The following is an 18,180-nucleotide window of genomic DNA, read 5'->3' on the forward strand; positions in this document are numbered from 1 at the left end:
AAGCCTTTAAAGTATTTAATGAAATAAAACATCTATGATAAAACTTTAGCACACTGGGAATGAAGGGATGCATTCTTACAATGACGGGGGCATCCGTAACAGTGAAGCTGCAGCAAACACCATGCTGAGCTACTACTATATTTCATTAGTCAAATTTATCTTGTGCTTCCAGAGGTTAGAAGTAGAAAATAGGTCTTACCAGGCTAAAATCAAGGCATCGGCAGGGCTGAGTTCCCTCTGGAGACTAGGGGAAAATCTGTCCCTTGCTTTTTACAGCTTCAAGAGGCTATCTGTGCTCCTTCCTTCATGGCCACGTCACTCTGACTTCTGCTTGGCCGCAGCTTCTTCTCTGACCCTCCCATCCTCCTCCTTTAAGGACCGCTGTGATGGCATTGGCCCACTCCAATAACCCAGGATACCCTCCCTATCTCAAGATCCTTAATTTAATCGCATCTCCAAAGTCCGTTTTGCTGTGTAAGGTTAACATGTTCACAGGTTCCAGGGATTAGGACATGGACATTGCAATGGTTTGAATGTGTCCCCCAAATTCCATGTGTTGGAAATTTAATTGCCAAATTCATGTTGATGGAATTTGGAGTTGAGGCCTTTGGGAGGTAAGTGGGATTAGATAAGGTCGTTGGGTTGGGCCTGTTTAAGAGGCCTAACTCTGGCATCAGTCCCATGATATGACAGGTGGCTTTATAAGAACAGGAAGAAAGACCTGAGCTGGCATGATCTTGCCCTCTCGCCAAGTGATGCCCTCCGCCATGTTATGATGCAGTAAGAAGGCCCTCACCAGATGTGGCCCCTCGACAGCCTCCAGATTGTAAGAAATAAATTTCTTTTCTTTATAAATTACCTGTCCGTGGTGTTCTGTTATAGCCAACAGAAAATAGACTAATAGAGACATCTTTGGGGGGCATTTTTCTGCCTACCATACCCATCCTCCCAAATTCACCTCCCACAACTTTCCTTTCTGTGATCTCTACACTATAAGCCAAACCTGTTCTGTTTTTCTCTGTATACCATGGTCCTCACACCTTCACAAATGCCAATCCTTCTGCTTAAAGGTGCTTCACCCTCTTGGTTTTCTACCTGTGGAACTCTAAGAGACAGTGTAAGTGTACAATAGTGGTTAAGAGGTCTAACTGGAGTCAGACTTCTTGGACTAAATTATAAGTCTGCCACTTATTAGCTGTGTGGATTTGGGCAATTTTTTTTTTTCTATTTTTAGTAGAGATGGGGTCTCACTCCTGCTCAGGCTGGTTTTGAACTCCTGAGCTCAAGCAATCCTCCAGACTCAGCCTCTCAGAGTGCTAGGATTACAGGCATGAGCCACCACACCCAGCCTATACATTTCTTTTAGAATACTTCTCCTAGGAAGCTTTTCTTTCCCAGGTTCTGCTAAAAAGTTAGTAATTTCCTTATTGATTTCCCGTAAGTTTATTCGTATCTTTACCATCAGAGTAATTATTACGCCTAATTATTTTAAGCTTTTATTACTATGCCTAAAGTTTATTTAAAATTTATTATCGTGTGCTCAAGTGCAAGGGATTCTATGTGCTGAGGATGAAGCGAACAAAACAGAAATGCCCTCTACACAGGCTTTACCCAGAGTATGTCACAGTGCAGATGGGGGACAAACAGTACCTACGCAAACATGCAATTGCAATGGCGGGCAGGAAACCCCCAGAAGTGTGTGGACAGAGAATGGAGAAATCGGACTTTCTCTAGAAGGTGATTAAAATCTTTCCGAAGAAATCCTTAATTTCAGAAATGATTCCATCCTATGTATCCTCACCCCATCCACAGTATTATAAAGTGGAGGCTTTGGGAGGTGATTAGGATTAGACGATCGTAACAGAGGTCCCTTCATGAATGGGATTAGAAATGTCATTAAAGAGCTTGCTTCCTCACAGTGTGAGAGTACTAGAAGCCAGCAGTCCTTAACCTGGAAGGCCTTCATCAGAACCGAGCTATGGAGCACCCTGATCTCGGACTTCCAGCCTCCAGAACCTTAAGAAATTTGTTTAAGCCACCCGGCCCATGGCACTTCCTATAGCAGCCCCAAACTGACTAGTCTGTATTAAAAAGGGCAGAAACATTTTAAAGGATCACTCTTACTCCCATTACCCGGTAATTAACGTTATTTTTGGCGGCTGTAGAATATTTTAATCCCGCAAACTTCGCATGTCTTGGACGCTCCTCTAGTTTTGGACAGCAGTTTAGAATACAGAAAGCTTCCTGCGTTTCCAGCCTTTTTTTTTTTTTTTTTTTTTGGGAGCTAGGGTCCTCCTGTGTTGTCCATGCTGGTCCCAAATTGGCTGTCTCAAGCGACCCTCCGAGCAGCTTAAGTGTGGGCGTGAGCCATCGCGCCCGACTTCCCCCGCGCAGACTCGCGGGCTCGGCGTCCATTCACACACACGCCCTCCAGACAGGCGCGACAGGGGCGCGGGCCCGGGCAGGGAAAGGCTCCCGGAAAACTGCAAGAGGCAGCAGCGCGGCCGCCTTGCGGAGGGTCAGCCCGGGGCACCGCCACCGCCCAGGCTGCCCTCGCCAGAGCGCTCCTCCTCACCCCACCGCCCTTGTGGCCTTCACATTTCCAGCCCTGAGGCTCGAGCCCGAAGTAGCACCATGCACGATGACGCTCGCACTAGCCGATAAAGGCCCATGCATTCCGCTGCGTTCCGGCCGTGCTTCCGGCCCGGCCCAACCCGCTGCCCGGGCTCGCCAAACCCCGCGATATCTCAACCCACCCACAGATCAGCAGTCCCAACGGCTCCGCCACCCTGGAACATTCTACATTTCCGCACACGCGCTCTGCGGCCCTTAGCGTCTGGGCTCCGCCTTTCTTTGACCACGCCCCTGCCCGTCAAGGGCGCTCCCTGTCCCCGCACCTCCACTTCAACCTCGCAACAGGCCTCTGATTGGCTGACTTGGTAAGCTAACGCCGCAGAAAGGAGGCGACGATAGGTTGGCAGCAGGCCCTACTCCCGCGGGAGGTGATTGGTCGGCGCTGCTGTCCAATCGGCAGCGGGCTGTCGGATTCAAATCGGGATCGTTGGGCCTGTCGTCGTTAGGCTCAGTCGAGTCGTTTCCTTGGACGGGCACGGACGCGCTCTCGGTTGCGCCCTCTCTTCGTGCTCTTGTCCCCTGCTCCGCGGCGCGCCGGCAGGATGGCCCACAAGCAGATCTACTACTCGGACAAGTACTTCGATGAGCACTACGAGTACCGGTGAGCAGCCTTCGCGGACCCCGGGCCGGCTCTCTCAGCCGCCGCCCGCTCGGGCAGGGCGACCCGGGTCGGCGCGGGGCGAGGTCAGGGCCGGGAGCTGAGGTCGGGGTCGGCGTTGCCTGCGGCCCGTGCGGCCCCGGGAGTCGGGCGCGCCTAGTGTGCGGCCGCGATGGCCCGGCTGGGCCCTTGTTCGGCCTGCGCGGAGCGGGCTGGACCGGCGTCTTGTGCCCCAGTGAGAACCGGGGCGACTTGGGAAACGGGTCCGGGGTCCTGGGCGACGCCGAGCGACTGCCGGGTCGTTCTGGCTCTGTGAACAAGACCGGGACTAAGTGAGACCCCGCCGGGGACCGCCCCGCTTCTCTGGCTGCCGCGATGTGACTGGTTTCTCCTTCGTGCCAGCCACCCGCCCGTGACTGCCGGGGTGTTGAACTTTTACTGGTTTCAGTTTAGAACGGTGATTTTGATCCGCTAACAGAGCCCGAGGAACATCTTCACCATTTTCACTTTTGAAGTTGATGGTACTAGAAAGCCCCGAGAAATGAGCGTGGTGGGGATCTGATAATGTTCATCGTGTACGGTGATTTAGGTGATTGTGCCCCAGTCGTTACTAGTTGAGGGCGTCATTAAAGGGCGTTTATTTTCATTTTGAGATCAAATTGAGAACACGAGTAGACTTTGCCCATTTTTTAATGCTAGTGTAGATTAGCCGAATTTTTGGCTTTTGAGTCGTCAAGCTGTGCACTAGAATGTCGTGGCTATAATCAGTAAAATTAGCAAATTGGATTAGGGGCACCTAAAATTGGCTTTGTTGTGTGCGGGAGACTTGTTTGGGGCGTGGCTTCAAAGACCGGGCAACCCCTTGTCCTACTGGGTAGAGACCAGAATGTTGCATTCTGGGAAACCACCATGATTTAACGGAGATACAGCCCATGCCATCCTTGGCCAGATAGTGACCTTGTTTTCTGTCTGCTGCCCGCCCTTTTAGGCGAGATTTCTAGAATGCTATTCGAGGAAGAAAGGTGTTCTGTCTCCCCCTTCCTTGTTATCATGGAAGTCTATCATCACAGGAGGAAAACTGAAGATTTCTGTGGGCGGCTTTGCAAATTAGTAATAATTGCACCGTTTTGTATTCCTAGCTAGGAAAATCTGTTTTTCTGGCTATAGTAAATTTCAAGTAGATTATCTTAACTTTATGTAGTAACTACAACGCTTACAGTTCTAATCATATGTTGACATAATGATAAACTATAATACCTTGTTAACACATGGAAAACTATTCCGAAACACATCTGGCTCCAAGTGTTTAGGATAAGGATTTATGGGTCTGTATACTTTTTTTTTAGTATATAATATTAAAATTATACTCCTCAGACTTATTATAGCAGTAGTTCCATTTATTATTTAATATAATCACATAATCATGGGTGCTAGGCACTAAACCTAATTTACTAAATGGTTTGTATTGGTAATGTGTAGAAGAAAATCCGGTCATATCTGATGTGATTTATTTTAATCCAATATAAATTAGAGCTGGTCTTGATTGACCAAGCCACACTTACTTTATGAAACCGAATAATTAGTCTCTGTAATTAAAAGAGATACTTTTAAAGTGAAAACGATACCAACAATATGCCACTGAGACATGAGTTTAGGGTAGTTTGTATATAGTGGTGTGGCATGCCATGTAAATTTCAAAAAAAAAAAAAAAAAATAGTGTTTATTTTTCCCAGTGTGTAATTATTTATATCTTTGGTTTTTCTTTTGTGATTACAGACTTAATTACCTAGTCTTTTTACTTGAGCTTAGGTTCTTCTCTAAGGGCACAACAGTGGGTGGCCTTTCTTTTCTCCCTCCCTAGTATCATGGGAGTCTATATTCACAGGAAACGAACTGAGGATTTCTCTGGGTGGCTTTACAAATTTGCAATAATTGTACTGTTTTGTACTCCAACTGCAATAAACATTGGATTTGGGAAAAAATTTTCCTTACTTGCAGTTTGGAAACTACCTCCGTGCAATACAATTCAGGTAGAATCCTCATGTGGGCTTTGATGGTACTTAAACATTTTTCCTTTATAATCAAACGCTAATGAAGAGCCTATTTCCATGGTTTATGGAGAAGGTAGGGGTGGTGGTAAGTTATCTACATAAATGTAACAAGTTATTTAGATATAATTCTTTTTGTAAAATTGAAAAGGTACAAAAGCATTACATTTCGCTTTGAAACTACTCAGCAGTTAATGTAGAAGGTACAAATAACAGGTTATTTGTAGAGCCTTAAAAGATAGGTGTTATCTGCTTTGTGTCCTGGAGGAAGGAAAAACAAAATAGTGTTTAAAAAAAAGTGAACTGTTAAAGCAGCATTTCAAGAATGAGCACAGTAACTGGTAAGTGTTACTAAGAATCACCCTATAATTCACTGGAACTGATGAAAACTCCACTCTGGTAGTAAGCATATGAGCATATGACTTGCTTGCCTCATGTCAGACTAGCAACATAATAAAATTGTTCTGAGGTTCAGTTTGCTCTGTGAGTAATACTAAATTGGTACTTAACTAGCCACATCCTAAAATTAAAGTTGACAGCTTGGTTAAAATGGGTTATGGATTCAGTTTTACTGTGTGCCTGAAAGTATGGCCAGATTGCACCTCTCACCCACAGCCAGCTGACACACAGATAGATATCCTAAACTGTTAAAATAAAAAATAAAAAAATTGGGTTGGTGGTTATGGATGGTTCTGTAAGAATGCGGCTGAGAATTGTGACTTTTATAAAAAGTTCTTTTTATGGTAATAAACAACTAAGTGGGGAGGGGTGCAGCAGATCTGTTTTTAAGAATTTCACAAAGCTACAGTCATACGTATTCTTGATGGTTTAATATTAAAGGTTATTTTGTTTCTAAGAAACTGAATAAAGTTAGTTTTGGATATAGGTCAGTAGCTTATTGGAAAATATGAGGTCTGTGGGGTTGTACGTAACATGTATATGTACAGTTAATAAGAGTTGAGCATGTTTATCCCTTTGAGGACACTTCATACGTTGTATTCTTAGATCTTGTTGGCCATTATTTGGTCAAAAGTTAGTCCTAAGTAAAATGCTTTTTGGTTTTGAGTTGCATGCTTTTAGCTCCCTAATTTGAACATAGGCCATCAAAAATCGGAATTAAAGGTTGTAGGGGGTACTCAAGATTGACACCAAAGGGGATATAAGATAGAGTTTCTTTGAAGAACTTTTGAGGACCAAAAGCCTCAAATTTTAAACATCCTAAAGGTTCATATGTAATCATAATTTTAAGAAAGACACAGAGCACTAATACTTGGCTGTATCTTTTAATAGGCATGTCATGTTACCCAGAGAACTTTCCAAACAAGTACCCAAAACCCATCTGATGTCTGAAGAAGAGTGGAGGAGACTCGGTGTCCAACAAAGTCTAGGCTGGGTTCATTACATGATTCATGAGCCAGGTAAGTTTTGCTATAGTAAAGTATTAATTGAGTTAAAACAGTAATGGTTATGGTTGGCAAAATTTTTTTGATGACCTTGACTTTCTATGATATTCCAAGGTAATTCTGTGGTAAGTTTGACTGTTTTTTCAAATGACTTCTTAACCCTCTGGAGAGGGTTCCAATTTCGTAGTAAACCAAACACCCACAGACGCCAAAAAATACTATTCTATTTTAAAATTTGTGTCTTAAAGTATTTTGCCATATGTATAGCTAGAATTCCATTGTATCTACCACATTATGGTTAAATGAGATAACATAGCATATGAACTCAAATGTGCTACCTGTATTATGCATGTACGAATGCCTTATGCTATTATGTGGTATTAACCAAAAGTGTTCCAGATATTAAATAGTAAAATAGACGAACTTTGGAGTTAGATTCTATTTATGGATTAACAGTGAATCTAAAAGTATTATAATCCTTTGAACAAAATTTCATGCCGTAGAAGCTGAAGTAGATGGAAACAAAGCTATCTTGCTTTTTATTCTTGTTAAAGAAAAATAGCATCAGAAACTCTTAAAAGACTCAACTTTCTTGGGGTTGGGTAACATAATTAAAATTCTAGTGTTCTTTCTCTAGCTAATACAAAAGCAACTGAGGAAACTAACTGTAGATTCCTGGGCCCCACCTACTGAAACAATTTATCAAGATGGGCTCCTGGGATCTGCATTTTTGTAAACTCCTGGTGTTTTTCAGTGTGCATTAAGGTGAGATCCAGTAGGTGATTTGAATGAGGTGTCTTTCCCCATAAAGAGATAACCTTTCTCTTTTACTTATTATTCCTTTTCTTCAGAGTGGGTAAACTAAAATATTGGAGGGATCTTCTCATTATCAGGTTGTTTGTCTTGTTTAATGTTGACAGTGACTTTGAAGCAAAATTCATTTAAGACACTTCGAACCAGTTTAATAGCAGACTCAAGTATTTTGGTTTAATTGAGAATTCCTTGAATTTTTGTTGAGTATATGAAAACTCACCATGGTATTAAAATGATACAAAACATTTTCTTTCCACAGAACCGCATATTCTTCTCTTTAGACGACCTCTTCCAAAAGATCAACAAAAATGAAGTATACCTGGGATCGTCAATTAAATCTTTTTCAAATTTAATGTATATGTGTATATAAGGTAGTATTCAGTGAATACTTGAAAAATGTACAAATCATTCATCCATACCTGTGCATGAGCTGTATTCTTCACAGCAACAGAGCTCAGTTAAATGCAACTGCAAGTAGGTTACTATAGGGTGTTTAAGGTAAAATTTCTTCTAGTCAGTTTTTCTCTTAATATAAGTGCCTGTTTGACTTTATCTGTTACTTTTTGTTAAATAAAGTTTGTACGTTGCATTTACCACTGTTTGAAGTTACCGAGGAATATTTTCTTATGGTTAATTTGTGACTATTGAGATTGTTTGATTTCAGTTTTATAATTTTAGCCCTGAGGAAATAAAATGTTGAATGAGTATATAATAGCTTGGTATGATGGAGGTAACATTTAATTCACTTAGGAAGAAACTAAGAAACCAGGGATATGTTTAAAACTAGAGCCAAAGTAGATTTTAACACTTTATTGTTTTGTTCCTAGAGAATTATCTAGAATCTTCAGTTGAACAGAAAAGCCCAACTTAATAGTATCTGGGCTACTTCCACTTACCTGAGAACTGCCACTAACTTCTAGCAGTCTTGGGAGAAACCCTTAACCCTGTTTATCCTTTTCTCCATTTCCTAAGTGGGAATGGTGTTTCCTATAGCTTTTTTTTTTTTTTTTAAGAGATGAGGTCTCACTCCTGCTTAGGCTGGTCTTGAACTCCTGAGCTCAACCATTCCTCCCGCCTCGGCCTCCCAGAGTGCTAGGGGATTATAGGCATGAGCCACCAGGCTCAGCCCTCCTATAGCATTTTTTAAAAGTTAAAAAGTACTGTAAAACATGTTCATATGCCCTATGTATTTTGCATCTATTTAGATTGCCTATTTAGTTAGCTGCTAGGAAAATGTTGAGTTAAATGCTGACATAGACTAGTTTACCTTAGTTGATTGCTATATTAGAGAAAACATAAGACCCCCTCTGTTTAGAAAGGGTGTCGTTATATGTAATCAGCACAGTAAATATTGAAGGTGGTGATGAGCAGCAGCCTAGAATCTACTCCCAATCTCCACTGTCACTGCCACAGGACACCTCATCTGGAAAGCTCCAGGATGACAAAGACAAAAATGCCAAAATTAGGTAAACTTCATCGCACTCTTAGGGTAAACCCAGTACTGCTGAGAGGGAGGGGTGACAGCCACCCCTCGACCTCCAGCATAGATTGTTGCCAGACCGTAGGCTTCTGTCCTGGAGGTCGGGTGTATCCAGGCATGCTTAGTAAACTTGTGGGACCCACTAGGACCGAAATGTGGTAAAGAACTGGAGCTGCTGCCTGCATTTCCTGTGTAAAATAAACACCTGGTAGGGTTACTCAGTCTGCAGGCCACGGAGGAAACCTACAACTTGCCTCAACCTAATAAACCCTCTACGGGTAAATGGCCTACATTGCTGGCAAACATTTTCTGTCCCTTAAATCCCTTTGCACCTTCCTTTAAGCTTCAGAGCAAAAAGGAAGTTCCTCCTCCAACTACTGAAAGACACTCTGCAGTCTTCGGGGTACGTCTCTGGTGAGCCATCTTGTCCTTGCAGCACCCTGCACATTTCTCAAAGTATTTGGTTAAGTTCTCCCCTTCTGTAGAGCTCTTTCCCACCCGCACAAATCATACTACTTTTCTATTTACCACATCCTAGCACATTTTTTAATGTTGGAATGAAACAGCGATTTTGGAATTAAAGTTCTTTCCGTGGTTACTTTCAAACCTTAAAGTTTCTGGGAATTCAGGACGCCGGTAGTCTTGTAGGCTTTCCAGATCTGTAGGACTTACCGGGCGCACAATTCCCCTAAGTCACCTTATGAAATCTCAGGGAAATGCAGTCGTGGAATTGGGGTCAGGTTCTCCCCACAGTTCCCTTACTATTAAGCGTTCTTAAGGTGACTGCTCAACACAGCCAGAGGCCTTTCCAGGCCACCTTATCCAAGGAACCTTCCTGTCTGATGCCAGACCCAGAGGACACGAGCGAACCACGGCCTCATGCTAAGTTTCTCTTTGCTACTGCCTCGGCAGAATCTATCGCAGACAGCCCGGCACTGCAGGGCACACATGAGGCTCCTGTGGTCTACACTGAGGCCCTAGCCCAGAGGACTCTTAGGGGTCACTTCCCCAGTAACCACGTGCTGCTCGCGGAGGTGCGGAACACACGCCCCGTACTTCCGGCCGGAAGGAGGGGTGGACCCCGTCGCGTTTCTGTGACGCACTTCCTGGCGTCCCCTCCGAAGGCGGAAGCGCCGCTTCGTCTGTCGGGTCAGCCGACGGGCTGGCTGCGGGCCTCACCCGGCGCGGCCTCCTCCGAGCAGCCCGCCATGGCGTCGGAGGGGCCGCGAGAGCCCAAAGGCGAGGTAAGGGCCGCCCGGGCCGGCGGGCGCTCCTTCGGCGGCCTCAGCCCGTCGGCCCTGTTCGCCCCGGGGTCTTGGTCGTGCGGTGACGGGGCCGGCCCGCTGGGCGGGGGCCGGAGGCTTGTGACGGCGCGGGAGCGCGGAGTGGGCGGCCGCGATCCGTGCGTCCCGCCCCGGGCCCGCCTGGGGGCGGCGGTCGGGGCCGCAGACACCACCCACGGGTAGCGCCGCATCTGGGTTGTGGTGCCACACGGGCCAGTGACGGCTGTCCTGTCCCAGCACGCCCAGGGGTCACGGCACGGGACTCCGGCAAGCTTGTGGCGCTCTTGGGAAGTAGTTTGTTTAAAGCGTCCTTAATTTTCTTAAACGTCGTCTCTGCGCTGCATACTCAACGTTGCCGCTAGATGGAGCCCTGGCAATCGCATCCATTAGTTTTAGACTTAAAAACCATGGCTGTGAAATTCTCAGTGAAAGTAAATCTCTTACTACATATCTTAAAAACTTTAAAAAATTTCAAATCTCAAAGGCCCATAGCCATAGGATGATTTTTTTTTAGCAAAGCAAGCTTTTGCTTTTTCAGTAAAACAAGATGGTGGTTCATGAGTAAAAAGCAAATGTTTTGGGGCAACTTTTTTTTGAGAAATTTAATGGAATAAACATTCCACGTCTGTATTTGACTACAGTAATTCTACAGTTCTTGGTTATCCCTAAGTAAAGCTGAGAGAGATGAAATATCCTTATTCCAAATTTAAAATTGTGGAAACGGCAGTTGTGGTCCTAACTGTGTAATCTGGCTTGAATTTTATTTTCACTTTAATTGGTTGTCCACATTTTTCACTGTTACTACTTGGATGACCGGTTTTTCTAACAAAAGAAAGCATTTGAGAGAAATTGTTAGCAAATGAATTCTTGTCTCTACTAGACAGAAGTTTTTAAACAACAGCATTGGGATTAGCATTTCTGGGCCTGTTAGAAAGGAACACCTCTCTTTGGGTTTTTTGTTTTGTTTACTTTTGGTTGATTGCAGAATGAAGCCAAAACCCCATTTTTTTCCCCTCAGGGCATCAAGTTATCAGCAGATGTCAAACCGTTTGTCCCTAAATTTGCTGGGCTCAATGTGGCATGGTCAGAGTCCTCAGAAGCATGCGTCTTCCCTAGCTGTGCAGCCACATACTATCCGTTTGTTCAGGAACCACCAGTGACAGAGTATGTATCTTTCAAAACGTCTTACCTTACCAGGGGGCTTATTTCTAGACTTAATGGTGATTAGGCTTTCAAATATGCTAACACAGAAAAATCCTGCAGATGGCAAGAGAATGCTCTTCAGCCAAGGAGGGTCTGAGCCAGTAGTATCACAGCTTAATGGTATCCGGTGCCCAAAACTGGACTTTTACTCCTTTTTTTCTCCATACTCATTCTGTTATTTTGGGTAAAGAAAAGGGAGGCTACATTGTATTTATTAGTAGGAAATGCAGTTTCAGGGTTCATTGGTTCATACAGTATATCGTGTATCTAATGAGAGATGAAATGGCAGGAAGAACCAAATAAACATGCTCCTCATATTTAAGGTTTGACATTTTAAAATCTTGTTCACGGAAGGGGTGGGTACTAGCAACCATGGCTGCCTCTGTGTATAATTCCTTGGAAATTGCTGGCTTTTGCTTTCAGCCATTTTGCTTCATATATATTCTGTGGAGATGGGTTTCACAAATTTTGGGTTTAAATTCTTCTAAATTAAATTTGAGTTGAAGGAAGGTTTAAGTTTTTCTTTAAATCTTCTTTTTCCTTCTCAAGATTCATTCTCTAGGTATTTACAAACTGGGTTCTACTTTTAGCTGAATTTAGAAAAACAAGTGTTAATCTTTCATGTAATTGTGTAGATTTATTTGTAGATCTATTATAAGGTCTGCATCAGCTTTAGTTCTTATGTAAGAATCTTTCTGCTTTATGTTCCTTGGATATGGTTCAGACTTGTTTCCTTTTTATGTGTGGGCATGGTCTGATTAAAAATAGTTTGTACCGCCCATAAATTCTGTAATTATATTTGCAAGAATGAAAGTTGGAATAAGAAAATTATTGAGATGTCTGGTGTATTTAGGAAATACTGAAAGTTGTATTTATTGACAATAGTTGAAATCCTACCTTTATGTGCTGGGATTTGGCATTTGGTAGGAATTTCCAATTTTTCCACTATAGTCTCATCTTTTATAAAGGGGAGGTTGGCATGGGTCTCATTTGAGTTGTTCCCTGGCTTGGGTGTCTCCCATTAAAAAAATACAAAAATGTATGTCACACTCTGAGAAGAACTCAAAGCCATCTGCTAGGTGGTATTCCAGAATGGTGGTTACTCAGAATGGTGGTGGAAAACATTCATATGGCTAAAGCAACATTTTAACAGTAACATGAGTGGACACTAATCAGAGACTCAAGGATGTATGGTGCTGAATTTCAAAATTAAGCTTCTTAACCCCTTGTCCTTTTTTAGATTTGATTTTTTAAAAATTGTTTATCACCAAGGAAAAAATAGGCTTACAATATTCACTGCTGGCAAGAAAACAATTAAGGATAAAGGAGGTATTAAACCAAACAGTAAGGGTTAGAAAGGAAAAGAGCCTTTAAAGTAGGGATGAAATGATGTGACTTCACATAGTTGAGAATCAATTACCCAGTCAGTTCTAATATAGATTAAAAATTGCATTGCTATAGTCAGATTATGTATAAATAGAGATCTCTTCCCTCTGTCAAAAAAGGACTAGAATTTTCTGAAACAAAACTATGTCCTCTTTCTTACTTGTTCCACCACATAGCAACCTAAATCATCTTTAGGTATCACTTCCATCATCTTTCCTTAAAGGAGGCATAGTAACCTTTCACAGAATCTGTCCCCTCCAGTACCTTTACTGCACTGGAAGATACTTCATTTATTCATTTGGAATTAATTATCGAAAGGCTACTGTATGGAAAGCACTATATCTTAAAGGAGGAAAAGACTTCTCATGAGCTGTGCTCCTCTTTTTGTCAGTGTTACATAGACTTGAACTGATGGAGATGAAAACAAATATACCAGTCTCCTCCAGACTTTCTTATAGGACAGGCAAGTATCAATAGAAGTCATCTGATATATAGCATTGGCCTTGGAAAATACTGATTATTTACTGATGTAATGAACAAATAAAAGCCTGTGCAAGCAAAGTAAGTTCTCTGCTCCACGTGATGTCCACAGTTGATGACTTTATTGATTATCATAGTATTAGGTCACGGAATATGAAATGTCTGATTTCAAATCAAAAGTATAGTTTATTATATCTCAGATAGGAAGCAGTACAGTTAATCAAAGAATGCACCTAAATTGTCACTTGTTCATGCCAGCAGCGAAGGAGCCTGGAGAGCGAGTGGTGATGAAATCATGAAAGGCGTTTTCCACAGCTTGTTGAGAATTGAATGTTTTTCCTTGCAAGAAGTGGCCCGGAAGAAGTGGGAGTCAGTTGGTGCAAGGTCTGGTGAATACGGTGGATGACAGAGAGTTTCCGTGTCCAGCTCCTGTAGTTTGAGCAGCATTGTTTGTCTGACACTTGGTCAAGTATTGTCTTGCAAGAGGATTGGCCTGTCTCTATTGACCAATCTTGGCTGCTTCATCACAAGCATCATCATCATTTCATCCAGTTGAGTGCAGTAGACATCTGCTGTAATCAATGGACCAGGTTTCATGAAGCTGTAGTGGATAATACCAGCTCTGGACCAAACAGACACCATTAGCTTTTTTTGATGAATATTTGGTTTTGGATTGTGTTTCAGCACTTCATCTTTATCTAACAATTGTGCCAAATGCTTGCAATTGTCAAAAAGAATCCATTTTTTATCACATACAACAATATGGTGTAAAAATTGTTTGCCTTTATGTCATGACAGCACAGAAAGGCAAGCCAAGATGATTTCTCTTCTGACATTCATTTAATTCACATGGAACCCATCTATCCAGCTGCTTTTACCTTGCTGATTTGTTTCAAGTGGTCCAATATTGTTGTAATAGTAAAGTCAGACCTTGCTGCTAATTCACACGTAGGTTGAGATGGATTCACTTCCACTACAGCTTTCCGCTCATCATTATCCACCTTGGTCTTGGGTCACTCACATGGCTCATTTTCAAGATTAAAATCACCAGAATGGAACTTCTCAAACCATCCACATACTGTGCATTGGTTACCACATCCTTCCCAAAAACGTTGTTATTTTGAGCTGTCTACGCAGCATTGGTTCCATGATAGAACTTATATTTGCAAATAACATGAATTTTTGACTTATCCATGGTTTCACAAAAATTGCTGTAAAAGGAAATTTGAAAGATAATCACAAGCCACAATGTATGTTTGAGAGACTGAGGATATACCGTCATAATACAAATAAAACAAGAAGTGTCAAAGTGAAATGTCAGAGATATCAACTGTCAAACTTAGTACTTAAGGAAATCCGACATTTCATGCTTAATAATGTAATATATCCTTTATGACAAATCCTGTGCAACACGTGCATGAGGATGTGTACATTTTGTTTGGGAATTATTGTATACTTTCACTTCTTTCATGCTTACTACAGTCAGTGAGGTTGGCAGAGAGATATAATGTTATTTTTACTCATGAGAAACTGAGGCTAGAAAAGTTTGTCCATACTAATTCAAATAAGTAGTGTCAGAACCAGAATTAGCATTCAGATCTTTTGACCTAAGTGAGTTTAATCATGGTGTTCTCCAGAACTGCTGCTTTTGACAAGAGGTAGTTGAGCATCAGTATCTTGCAATATATTGCAGAAATTTCAGAAAGCAGCAGTTGATGCTTTTACATTAAAACATCAGCTGTGAGAAGAGCTAGCACATAGCCTAGCAGTATACAACATTGCACGGCTGAGTACCTGGCTTCAGTCAGTTTGGTGGGTGGGGGAGATTCTGGATCCCCTCAGGGTCCTGGCCTGACTGAAGGGACCATGTGCACGGTGTGTTTGTTTGGAAGACAGTAGAGGAATGAGGGGAAATTGGTAGAGGAAGCTGTCAGTAGATTGGAAGGCTACATAGTACAGCTGAAAAGTTTAGATCGGTCTGCTGAGTAGGAAATAGGGACCTTTTGGTGGTACTTTGAATGGAGTTATGATAATCACTCCTGAGTTCTGGTTCTGTTTTAAGGAAGCAGGGCTTATAGGTTTTGACCAGGTTCCAGGCACTAGAAATAGCAAAGAAAATACATGAGAGACCTGCTACAAGGAAAAAAGGCTCCACCATGGTCCATACAGGTTTTGGTGGGAAAGATATTATAAAGGTCTCCAGTTGAATACATGGAAAGAATTGTGGGATCATTCATGAGCACAGAAGTTGGAAATGGTGCTGGTTTGGGGACTAGAGAGTAGGTTTGGGATTTATATGTGCTAGATTGGGAAAGAGTGAAATATTAGGTGGAAATGACCTGTTAGTTGGAGATGGAGGCCGAAAGCTGGTGAAGGTTCTGGGTAGTTTGTATTTATATGAAGTCCTGAACAGAGTGACGAGAGGTTCCAACTCAGAATGAGTCTGAAAGGTGAGATGGAGGGGTGCAGAGGAGACCGCTCTAGGGAAGGAGACAGAGGAGGGGCCTTGGAGGGTGGGCGAGAACCAGGAGAGGGTCGAGTTCGCAGTCCAGGCCAGTGGAGCTTTCCAGGTCAGGTGATAGAAGGGCCAGACCTAACCCCTGGCAGGAGAAAGGCGAGAAGGAGGTCCTGAGAGACCTGAAGGCTGTTGAGGCATGTATTGCACAGATAGGTAGGCAGGTTAGCTTTACTGGGGACAAGGCAGGGTAGGACAGTGCCTGTAAAACAGGTGTGTTGTTCAGGGTCATCCGAACAGCTCGTGGCATCTGGAATTTTCCAGACAAGCCATTTGAAGCCTCACCGGATGCTGTGAGTTATCTCTTTGATATTTTGTATTGTGTGTTCTCTGCATGTCGTCGTGTTTGCACTGGAGGGAAATGAAAAATCCCAATTTTCCAGAGAAAGAAGGACCAGTGAGGGGACAGAAACCCAAATGACTTGTGCAGGGTGGAAAGCTAGATGGTGATAGAGTCAGAACCCCAACCAAGGTCTTCTGACTCATGGATGGAAATTTTCTGGATGACAACAGCCTTCAGAACCACATTGGACCCTGCCCCTCCTTTTTTTTTTTCCCCTGCTGTCAACCCATCTTCTTTGCCCATCTTCTCTTATGAAGAACAGATTCTTCACTTTCACCTGAAACCTGCCCTCCGGTAGATTTTCTGAGCCGCAAGCAAAATAAGGCACAGAATTCACAGGAGTATATAGGCAGTGGGTGAAGCTTTGAATCTCCCTCTTCTCTACGAAGAACTAGTGCTCAGTGCTCTGTTTGGGGCAGTACTAGGCCAGGTGTTCTGGAGGACAGAAAAATGTCAGTGGAAAAGGTTTGGTTTTTGATTAGGAATATTTCATTTTTTGAATGAATTGCCTATAAGTAAAAGATCTTACAAGATCTAAGTTTATTACAAAATATGAACTAGCACACAGTGATACAAGGCAGTGTATAATTAAGTGCTGGATAGAAGTGAAAGCAGTAAACATTCTTAGCGTGTTATAGGTAGAGATGGTGGCACCTTTTCTTACCCATTGTAGGCTTTTACTTGGAAAGATTAGAAACGTGATTTCTGGTAAGTGGTGCCCGTGTGCCTGTCTCCTGACACCCGACAGTTTGAACGTCATACAGGGTGTGTTATGATTAGGTTTGGATTTTCTGCCTTTCGGTGTACCAGTATGCTTTGGTATAGCTCTGGAAATTCACAGAAACATCTGTTGGTGCTTATTCGTGGGAATGAGGGGTTACGATTTGAATTTTAACTCAGCTGCTTAGCATTTTGTCATTGTATCAGCTTTCGTTGGAAAATGGTTGAAATCTCTAACTTTGTACCAGATTTGCTTAAAGAAAAATCAGTGTTACATAATATTTCGGCTTAGTCTTGTAGCTTGAACAAATTGAAGCAATTGCAGTTTTCAGAGACGGCATTTTTTCTCGTCAGTTGGCTGTGTGGTTCCCTCGTAGTGTCCCCTTCGCACTCTGGCCCTGAGAGTCGGCACGGCACAGGATGTTGTGTTGGCCTTGGGGCAGGGAGGGCTGGAGAAGAGTGGCTGCAGGCCCCAGAGGCCTCTGAACGGAGGCACTGCTGGCTGTTGGGCACCCTCCCAGCAGAGAGGGTGGTCTTCTGGGCCATTTTGGCCAGGTCGCTAAGAGAGGCTTTCCCCGTACTTGACAGAGGAGTGGGAAAGCTGCCCACGCGTCCTCTGGCTACGCCGATGTTTCTTGCAGACTTCTGGCTCGTTAGTGAAAAATACAAACTGGTTAACATCTTTCTTTGCAAGATGAGAAAGAAAGGCTCAAAGGTTTTATTTGACTTTTGATAGGGACATTTCAATGCTAAAGTGAATGATCTCAAAAATACTGAATATTAACAAGTTAGAATTTGTTTATTATAAAATATTAAACCTTTTGGTTTATAGTGTAAAATGTGCAACTAAAATTTACACTTTCATTTAGACGGAAAATATATCCTGAAGATATGGCCTTTGGAGCTTCCACTTTTCCACCTCAGTATTTATCTTCTGAGATAACTCTTCATCCATATGCCTACTCTCCCTACACCCTGGACTCCACGCAAAGCGTCTGCTCAGTGCCTGGCTCCCAGTGTGCCTATAACCAACCCAGTTGTTACCGAAGTTTTCAGACGGTGAAACCCCGGAATGAGCACATGTGCCCTCTCCCACAAGAAACGAAAGCTCTGTTGAAGGTGAATAAACGCTGTGGTTTCACTGTGTTCTTGAGTTGGTTGCTTTAGCATTTAAAATACCAAGAATTTTGGTAAATTTTTGCATATTTAAGCATTGTGTATCTTTTTGTGGTATTTAACCTTTTTAAGAATGATTTGGTCTGATCTTTTTAAAA

General features: G+C 42.8%; 2 protein-coding genes across 5 annotated transcripts in view; both read left to right on the plus strand.

Moving 5' to 3' along the window:
* Positions 1-3,081: 3,081 nt before the first annotated feature.
* CKS2 (CDC28 protein kinase regulatory subunit 2) lies at positions 3,082-8,089 on the plus strand. The gene is made up of 3 exons (XM_012653558.1): positions 3,082-3,235; positions 6,571-6,698; positions 7,756-8,089. The coding sequence occupies exons 1-3, from the start codon at positions 3,177-3,179 to the stop codon at positions 7,806-7,808; spliced, it is 240 nt and encodes a 79-aa protein (XP_012509012.1). The 5' UTR covers positions 3,082-3,176; the 3' UTR covers positions 7,809-8,089.
* Positions 8,090-10,081: 1,992 nt separating this feature from the next.
* Positions 10,082-18,180, plus strand: part of SECISBP2 (SECIS binding protein 2) — a 41,355-nt gene continuing 33,256 nt past the window's right edge. For all 4 annotated transcript variants that reach the window (XM_012653567.1, XM_012653568.1, XM_012653569.1 and 1 more), the window contains exons 1-3: positions 10,082-10,220; positions 11,278-11,423; positions 17,776-18,025. In XM_012653567.1, the coding sequence (XP_012509021.1) occupies positions 10,185-10,220; positions 11,278-11,423; positions 17,776-18,025 (432 nt within the window). In that variant the 5' untranslated portion in view covers positions 10,082-10,184. The remainder of the gene's footprint in view (positions 10,221-11,277; positions 11,424-17,775; positions 18,026-18,180) is intronic.

This window comes from Propithecus coquereli, unplaced genomic scaffold (assembly GCF_000956105.1).
Source record: "Propithecus coquereli isolate 6110/MARCELLA unplaced genomic scaffold, Pcoq_1.0 Scaffold423, whole genome shotgun sequence".
NCBI lineage: Eukaryota > Metazoa > Chordata > Mammalia > Primates > Indriidae > Propithecus > Propithecus coquereli.